The 10,256-nt window shown below is 36.4% G+C and overlaps 1 protein-coding gene across 1 annotated transcript; it reads right to left on the reverse strand.

Annotated features, from left to right (window-relative positions):
- Window positions 1-339: 339 nt before the first annotated feature.
- LOC128546301 (uncharacterized) lies at window positions 340-3,359 on the reverse strand. Its single transcript, XM_053516707.1, has 2 exons — window positions 3,269-3,359; window positions 340-3,081 (listed from the first exon to the last, which is right to left on the reverse strand). Exon 2 carries the CDS (start codon window positions 3,075-3,077, stop codon window positions 933-935), a length of 2,145 nt encoding a protein of 714 aa, XP_053372682.1. The 5' UTR covers window positions 3,078-3,081; window positions 3,269-3,359; the 3' UTR covers window positions 340-932.
- Between the last annotated feature and the right edge of the window lie 6,897 nt (window positions 3,360-10,256).

Genomic DNA, 10,256 nt, shown 5'->3' on the forward strand with positions numbered 1-10,256 from the left:
TTTTAAAGTCAACGTCAATGTGTATGTTTTAGAAGCAAAGTGTGTGTTTACAAATCTTTGCCTGAGGGTACAAAATAATATGATACGATTAAAAACGTACCTATGGATAATTACCATAATATCACATTGACCAAGTTCTTTTGTATTTCTATAAATTGTAGCAAAATATAACATGTACGCTGTCTCGGGATACAAATCGTAGAATATGGTAATTTGTTTCTTCTCACGTTATAGTGACATTTCAAGCAGCGCTTACCTCCTCAAGAACCTAGCAACTGATCAGGAAGAATAGATTTTTTAAATTTATGCTTCCTTTTACATTCTACACATTTTGTGCTTATTATTTATTGTATTTATGCAAAATCATACCTGGTAAAATTTAATTTAAATTCTATTACTGTCTTTGAAGAAATTGACAATCATGAATTTATACGATTTCGTTGGTGTGGGGTTTTTTTGTCATTTCTTAGAATAGCTCAAACAGATTGACGGTTTATTTTATTATCACGGGTCTCATTTTAATATATGAAACATCATAGCGTAAAACATATTTTCTCATAGCTATTTCTGACCTTCTCCGGAACAGAATTTTAAATTCCAGTTTAAAAATTTCGCAGTGTGATGTTCACCATTGTTTTGCTATATCTTGTATTATGTAAATTGTATGTCATCATGGGTTTTGTAGCCTATATGAAAGTAATAAAGTTATCTATCTATCTATCTATCTATCTATCTATCATATTAAAGTAGTCTAGTTGTTACGATGAGCCATTAGGCGCAAAAATACACAAAGTTTAACAACATAATTATATTCACAGCAATCATCATTATCTTCTTTGGTTGACTGATACCCACGCTTGCAAGTGTTTAGGATGCCTGTCATGTTTACTTCGTAGTTGTTACCGAGAAATGTTCCTCACAATCTTAAAACCTTAACCAGTTAAATACATCCCACGTTTAAACAAAGAGTACAACAACAAGATTATGTGCCACATGGCAGCGTTGTTTCTTGGCAGAACGTGAAGAGATTCTAGATACCATCCAAGAGCTTGGTCAAACAATCCCTCCAACTCATAGCAATGTCCAACTAAGTTGCAAACCGTTTCTATATGGCCATAACCGTTGTACTTCTCGACATAATCTGCTAGCTTTTCAACAGATTCTATCTGAGCATCTTCCAGTCCAAGCTCCCGATATGTCAGGTATTGCAGATAGTAGGTGAAAGGAAGCGAGTCGACCAGCGCCATGTCCATCCAGATGTCATGCCAGGGATCCCGGAGTTGGAGATCGTCATTGCAAGTTGCACGGTACATTTCGAAATGCAAATGCTTTGGGACGCACTCCATCTCATGGCGTAGGATTTTCACACACATTGTTACAGAGGACCTCAACATATCTTGATTTGTGTGTGCTAGTGCTCTTCGATCAAAAGCTTTTGTTGGTTTCTTCATGGTGCGTTTCCGACAATCACAAGCGGACAGTACCCATGGCTGAAAGCTATGCTCTACTTTCGACAGTATATCTTCTGCTTTTCTATACTCTTTCATACAGTAGTACACTGAAGCCAGCTTCAGTTTACATGAAGCTAAATCAAAGTCTAATGACACATTAAAAAGATTCACAGTGTCTGGTAACATAATCGGCACGCCATTCCGAAGGCATTGTGAAGCCTGCATCGTGGCGACGACTGAATTCAGGTACTTGATGAGCAACTTTGTTGCATCACGTTTAATTGGATCTGAATTTAACAAACCTTTTGCCAAAACTGACAAATATGATTTTATGGTGCTGTGCGCCTGGTCGAAACTGACTTTATTGGCTGCCGCCATGTATTGGTTCAAAGAATGATTTAAGTTTCCAAAATACTCTTCGGCCAGAAACGCTATAATAGCGAACTCAATGCTTTCCCTGGACGCAAACTGTTCACTGGAGTACCACCCTTTATGTATCAAAGTCCATAATCTGTCTCCAACTGTATCCATTTCTATTCCAAGAACGCACTGCAGTTTCGTGTCTATCATGTTCAGAACAATATTTTCCAAGTGTGGTAACTCATGTTTCTTCAGTTTTCCAGTCAGCAAATTTACACCTTCCATGGTGTAGTGTGGTACGTAATTCAGACGCAGCCATCTTGCTAGCGTCGTAAGACAATTAATCGCACACTGGAGTAAATTGTCTTCTTTCCAGACGTCAGGAGGATAGTTTTCAATCGTGTATAATAGCGCTGTTTTCAAATGATATGTAGTCAGTCCGTCACCTACTGTCTTCTTTAAGTACGTTTTCCTGATCATTTTCAGTAAGACGAGCACTTTGATTTGACATAGGCTCAAGTCAAACATTAACAATCTCTCGGCAGCTGAAGTCGAGAATCTCCACTCCATTGGTTCCTGTTCACTTTCTGGGTGTCCACAAGCTAAGAGAAAGATTCCTGCACTCATTGCCATCATTTTAACGTTTGTTGGTGGCCAATGGCCGGGTCTGTATCTGCTGACCCAAGACCTACAGACATCTGGCACTTTCTGGCAGTGGAAACAGAATACATAGTCCACATTATCTGAATAACTCACAGACGGGCCATGCTTTATAAACTTCTTACGAACCTTTCTAACCTGACGTTGCGCCGAGCTGCTGAACCACGTGTTCTGGATCAGCACACGTCCTTTGTTGTCTTTTACGTGATCTGACATCGGTACATTTGTCATTGGTTCTGGTGATTTGCTGCTTAACCTTTGTAAGTAACAATGTTGAGGAGGGGTTTGCTGGTCCCTGAGTAGGAGAAGGTTGTCCTTGCCAGCATTCCAGTCCTCCATGCTCAGAATTACAGGCCTGCTATTCAGACAGTTCAAAAGATCGAGATCGGAGTCCATGCCTAAAGTAGTGGTCGCCTCGCTTTGGCTTCCAAAGTTGTAACTTATTGTTTTGAGTCCCAAGAGTATCTCCGACAAACTCAAAATGGCCTCCTTTTCTAAAAATGTCCTTCGTCTTCGGTTGACCATTTCCTTTGTGACGCCTATGTCTTCCATAACATGAGACAGCATTAGTGATATTGTTCGATCTTCATTCTTACGTATGTCCATGATTCTACAATAAAATCGAACATCTAATGTTATGAAAATATCAATCTTATACAAACAAATCAAAATATCGACAGCGAATTGTTTCAGGTAAAGATGTTTAAATATAGATTATGTACATATGTTTAACCAGGAATTATCACAGTAAGCAAATACGACAGAAAAAATATACTCAAGTATAAGATATGTCTTACCTTGTAATATTATGTTACAATTAAACATTCACTTTTTTGAATATTTGACTTTAATGCTTTAAGACTTCCTGCTCACATGATCATACAAAACAAGTATTTGGCAAGCAGTCAAATATGCATTGTGGCATTTACCCCAAGTAATTGTTCTCAAATGATAAATATTGTTGACTGATCGATATGTAGTGGAAAAGTTTTCTTCTTTGCGTATATAATTAGAATAAAGCGATGGGTAAAAAAGAAATACATACCTAAAAAGCGTTTAATTAGTTTTCCCTTTCCATTTTTGTATATATTACCTAGATTCCAACTAATTCAGCGGTTTAACACGCGTGTACTACATATTGGAATATGGCCGATCACAAGTTTCAAGTTCCATACCAACATTTGTTGAGCATGTGAAACACAAATTGAGAAACTGTAGCAAGATGTGCATGTGTGACAAAATGAAACAAGTGGGCCATGATGGCCCTATATCGCTGACCTATATCGCTGCGTTTACCCAGCCAACATTGTATATCGGCCCTATATCCTTTCGACTACCGCTATCGTACACCGACGCACTACCTGAGACGCCAAATGCAGACTATATTTTTGGGGTTCTCCATTACCGCTACTGTTTTGCAGACGGGCTACCGCAGACGACTAATACGTACCAGAAAAATGGGGGTGCTCATTTCCATAGCGTATAATGCAGTATTTGGGTAAAAATTGTATATTTTCGCAATTGAAAATAGAAGGAATTAACAAAAATATACTACATTTTTATGCTGCGGTAATTTTTATGTAAAACGGTTGCTACACTATGGTAGTTATGTCCATTGTGTGGTTATTGGTATAACTACACTGTGGCACAACTTATAGTTTCTTGTTTCCTGCAATAGTCTACTATGGTATTTATATGCAGATAAAACAAACAGTTAATGTTATTTATTAAAAGTCACATATTTAAACGGCCACTGCATCACTGCGGCAGTACATGCTATTTTGTGTGAATATGTATTAATACGCTGCGGCACTCTCTTTGGTTTCGCATGCCCTGCATTAAACTACTGTGGTAATCAGAGGAATAAATAATGCCTACAGGATAAGTTTTGATTACTAGTATAATCCTTTCGCAGGGTAACTTTCTCAGCACTGTGGAAGTGCACTTAATTTCATTTAATATGTATAACTACACTATAGCACTGCCTTAAAATTCAAGTTTCTCACAAAAGTCTACTATAGTTCTTAGTAACAGGACGAGTAAAACTACACTGCGGTACTACATTGAAATTCGTTCTTCCTGCAAACGTCTACTGTGGTAATTATTTGCAGAGTGGTTTGGTTGCTGTACCACTTCTCCCTATGTCAGCCTCTCCCCCTCCCCAATCCCGTCTAACAAGACATATGCATCCCCACACCTATACCTAGATCCTCACTCCCTGTAATTTCTATAAGTACTCTTTTTTTCAAGGCACCATAGTACTTTGGAATTCCCTTCCAGTACAACTTGTGCAAGCCCCAACCCTGAACCAGTTTAGGCACGGTGTAACCGAACTTGCACACAATGCTTAACATGATAGACCTGTTTCTTTAAACTGCTTTTATCTGTAAGTCCTTCTTGTTTTTAACACTATCAACTGTATTCATGCTTGCAATACACATCGTGTATTACTTTTATTCTCCTGTCCATTCTACTTTTAAAATTCTTGTACAGGCGCGCAGCTGCACGTAATACTCGTAAAGAGCAGTGATGCAGTATAAAAAGATAAATAGATAAACGTTTAGTTAATAGTATGTATTAAAGAGAGGCTTTAAAATATTCGTTTTAGCAGATGCAGTTTCTGCATATCTTTGGAAGTTTAAAGTTTATATTAGAGGAAAAAAAAAGAAGTAGAACTAACGAGGAAGGTTGTTGAACATCTGTTTGAACCGTATAGTGCTTCTAGACACATCCCTTTTTTAAATTTGGCACAGGCGTTCCTTGCCAGCTCAACCCATCTTTGTGGGTCTTTTAATAAGGGCGAAAATTCTTGCCATATGATTTGAAACCACAGAAATTAGTCCGACAGAAGGATGTTTCGGCAGGAATAATATAATACATGTAATACATTATAATTCCTGGTTTCGGTTAGTACAATGAACAAAGGACAGCATCTGACACGTCAAATCAAAGATGGAAACATGGTAGCTAGAGTATGGAAGGTTACCGTTCAGGAATTAGGAAACCCAAACAAACGCAGGTAGTTAATACCATTGACCGAGAGTTTGCAGACTCACATGAAATTATCTCAATGTCAGGGCGAACAAATGCTTGTCAGTTTTGCAGTATGAAGAAACTAAAGACCGCCGGTGGTCTCCGAACACCAACGTCATCATTTGGTTCTAAGCAGTGTAAAGACAATTTACACAGGTATAACAATACTCTTCTTATTAAAAAGTTATATTGATCTAATGAGCAGTTTTAAAGATTTCATGGTATTATTGAGTCATTGCTATGTTACGTGAGAACGTACTTTTTTTTACTCCATGTATATAAATTGGGTCTGAGTCAACAAGTCGCTCAAATCCAAAAATGTACTCAAATTATCGCTCTGGGTCAAATTTCTCGAAATATTTAAGCATGTCAGAAGAGGAAAAGTCTGTAATTGCATTATATATTCGACTGCTCTTAACAGGTTAATCTTCTTAGTACAGGGTAAAATGTTTTGAGAAATCTAGCCCTTAAGTACAAAAGCCAGTTCCAGAGAAGCTGTGCAATAATTGTAGTTGAAAATCAAAATGTATTGCTTACATAAAAATAATACTTTCAGGGAATGCTTTCTTTCGTATCATGCGTCCAGAACTGGGATTGGCTAACTAAAGAACAAGTCCATACAGACCTCCAATCCGAAAACGTCCGTAAAACTTATGGCAACAAGAGCAAAATTGGAAACTCCAGAAAATCGATTTTAGTATATATAACCATTGCAAATCACTAAATGTTATAATTTGATACGTTTTATTATTGCTCATTATTACTACATTTTAATAAGAAATCCCTTCCTTCAATTTAGCTACATAACGGTTGCAAAAAAATCACCCAGGAAGGTACATATTAAAATAGAAACACCCCGTAAAATGCCAACAAAATTATGTTGGAAATCGACGAAGAAGAAATGACTGTCTGACTAGCGGACACTAAGCACAAACTGGAGAAAGAAACAGACAGTGTCTAAGATTAGTGACAACATTACATGGTGTACACATTTTTACTATGTGTCGTGTGTATATGTACGTTATGTTTTTAGTACGAATGAGAAAGTTTGATTGATTCATCTTTTGATAATTAATTTTCACATGCAATATACTTTTCTAATATGAGCTGTCTCAAGGGAAAAGGTGTTTAGAGTTAAAGTTTTGAAATTCAAGAAAAACCTGTTTCATAAAGTTTGGCTTCTTGTGAATTTTGATACATTGTAATATGGTATAGAAATAATAATCATGCAACCGGGCATATTAAATATAGACACATAACTAACTTATTAAACAGTTCTACCGATGACATGTTTACCACAGTGAATTTTGGACATTTTATCTTTCTATGCGTCATTAACAATGCTAATTACCCTACCCCCCCCCCCCCCCCACCCCCTTGCATTTAGACGGCTAATAAAAAAATACATGTATATATAGATTAACGGTTATTGTCGTAAGTTGTTGACAAAATTGTTACATTCTTTCTCAGTTTAAACGGACTACAGTACAAATTCAACAAAAAACAGGAATTATTTCATGACTTTCAGTGAACATTTTGTGTAACATTACATATGCTCTATGTTACCTTTAGCGATGAGTTGTAAGTAATGAATGATCCTCATCTGTTATAGCTTTTACAACTTGCTTTCGTTTAAATATATTTTTTTCTATATTCTGTCAAATGTTTTTGTTTGCTTTTAATGTTTTACTTTTAGTCCCGTTTCTCCAGATCGGACTATAAGTAGACTGTCTATCATGAAATTTAGTCCAAAATACGTTGTTCAGGTTTTGTAACATTTGATATATGATTCTTCTTACTCATACCCGTTCATAGGAGATTGCCTGTACTGTAGTGTTTTCATTCAGTTGTTAATTTTATTGTTTTATCTTATTATTTTCTGTTATAAAAATGTTGTTTTTTTGCATTTTACTTTTAGTCACCTACCAGTTATGTCAGCGGATCGGACGATGTAAACGCGTCAACTATACGTTATTAAGGTTCATTTAAATTTATTCATATTCATAATCTGTTTTTGTGGTGTATACGATGCAAGTGCCAAAACAAAACTAAAAAATGTCGAATGACACTTCGTGGTAAAACTTATAATAGTAGCTAAAAGTGTCTTTTTCTTAGTTTGTTATGCCTTACTGACTTTCAAACATATTTTAAAATAACTGAATTTATTAATAGCATTATATCTAAATTAGAGCGTATCCCAGTTGCGAGCTGTATTCCGTTGATACTTTTCTTTAAAGTCCCAATTAAGGTATCAATTGTTTAATCATATAATGAAGAATTGTAAGATCTCATTTCACCGAAAGCACATTCATGTACGGTTTTGGAAACAGATCTTTTTAGAGTATGTTGTTGTTTGAATTTACGGTCATTTTCAACATTATTCCTGTTATATCAGGCAGCCAGTTCAACTAACCATCGTTCCCGGGAAAGACCAGTACTAGACGCCAAAGTCCGTAAGCAACTACCTACTTTCTCACATAAAAAATCCTAGTCGGTAGCACAGCTCGAACCTGCGACCCTCCGTCAGTGAGAGGATTCAGAGATTACAAGTGCACGAATGTATCTCCTACATTACGGACCCGGACTATAAATTAATATAATGAGTATACAAAGGCACATGTGAAATACTGAATACTGTACCATTTATAAAGCAATCCAGAGTATCCATGCATTATAATGCATAATGCATGGAGCTCAAAGTCAAAATTACCATTGTGTACTTGGGGATAATTTAAATGCATTCTTACCTAAAGTTTGAGTTTTAAATTTGAAAAGTACAATACTTCCATAGTGGATAAATTTACACACTACTAGTATGCAATTGAAAGAAGCGATGTGTGCGTATGTATTACCGTTGCGGCGTAAAAAACGATGAAGCGTTCTGTAGAGAATTACCACAGTGTATATATGTATGTTCCAAGTGCAATAACAATTTAAAATATTACTGCCGTAGTGTATAAATGTACACTATTTCTGATTACCACAGTGAAATTTTGTATTTCATGGAAAAAAGTTCAGAACTACCGTAGTGCCATAGTGAAAGTAACTGGTGAAAAGTCTACAATACGCATCAGTGACAGACCCGTGGTTTTCAGACTTCTAGAATGCCGGAGCCGCATAATGCAGACGTAGTAAAATAGCTTTAAATACCGTAGCGTAGAAATGAGTAATTAATTAAGTTTTAAAAACTGAGTTCGGTAATTACCGCGAGGAGCAATCATCAAAACTAATGGGTATTTTTGGAGAGTAATGATCCCTTAATTGTCTGAAAAGGATTTTCTTATCAACAAATTGCGATAAAAATGATTTTAGAACATTATTGCGCACGAGACGTTTGGTTTTGTTTTTAAATTTTATGGAGACCTGTAATTGGTTGCGTAATATTATTTAGTATGTCATATGAATGATTTAACTTATTAGTTTAACTGATTCTATACCGTTTTGTTAATAACATAAATGAAAGTTTACACTTCAGATCAAATTCTGCAATAAATAAAAAGCATTCAAATTCGCCCCAGATACAAAGAAAAATTAAAAAATTCCGGTAGTCCTACGCTGTACGATGTCGGTAATCTGGACCCTCGTTTTGATGGTACGTTTTAGGCGTCTGCAGTAGTCAGTCGGTGTATGATAGCGGTAATAGCGACCCCCGTTTTTATGGTACGTATTAGTCTACTATGGTAGCCGAAAGGATATCAAACCGATGTTGTTGTCTATAACGGCCCGATATCAGCTTCAATTTCGGCTGCAAATAGGAATGATGTCGGCCCGACTTCGACAGACGATATCGGGCCAACATCATAACGACATTGGTCCGATATTGGCAAACGATATTTGGCCAACATCAAAATGACATCGGCCCGATATTGGATTTTATCATATCGTGGTCGCGACATAATTTGACATGCAGTGCTTTATCAAAATTTTCTTAAATTATACACTTTATCAATTCTCAGAGTAGTTCTTGGGAATTCATGTGCCTCGCATTATGTGTATGATGCTTATTTGATTTTAATGATATAATATTGTAACGGGAAAAACGACTGATACTCGGTCCTGTTCCTAACGTCCGTTCGGCTACGACGGCAGACGACAATTTCCGTATACTTACTGAGGGTCGAGCGGAATTTAATAAAGGGAGAAATAAATAAGCTATATGTTTAACGAATAAATATATTTAATTACAATAGCTAAAATTTAGTAAGGTTAGTAATATTAGTTTAAATGTTAATCTGATTTAATAGATCTAATCAAATGTTCTGGTAAAGTCTGTGTGATATCCGTATTTTATCTAAACTTATATTTACATTGCTGCTGGTTGGCTCCTGTATGGTTCTCTGATCCTCCAGGGAAATGTTAATTATAATATTACGTTAGTATTGTTAACTTTATAATGATTTATTAAAGAAATTTGATGACTGTAATTTTGGGTGGTCCTGGCCGAAAATAGAAGGTGAAAAGCTGGCGTTCCGGGTGCGCATGCAGTTTTATATGTTCCGCGCCATAATACTTCGATTCCAAGGCTGAAAGCGGTAATTTAACCGTCCATCCAATCAGAATCCCGGATTCCACCGAAATGGCCATTTTCAACCAATCAGAAACTCTGCGGAATTTCTCTTTCTGTGTAACCATCCGCCACTCCAGATGAGCAAGAAATAGTCTTCCCTTGGGCTTACTATAATGTTCTTAATCTTACGCTGGGTAAAAAGGGCTGCTACCATTTATAAGTCACAATATAAACTATAAATGATC

Source organism: Mercenaria mercenaria, chromosome 10, assembly GCF_021730395.1.
Source record: "Mercenaria mercenaria strain notata chromosome 10, MADL_Memer_1, whole genome shotgun sequence".
In the NCBI taxonomy this organism is placed as follows: domain Eukaryota; kingdom Metazoa; phylum Mollusca; class Bivalvia; order Venerida; family Veneridae; genus Mercenaria; species Mercenaria mercenaria.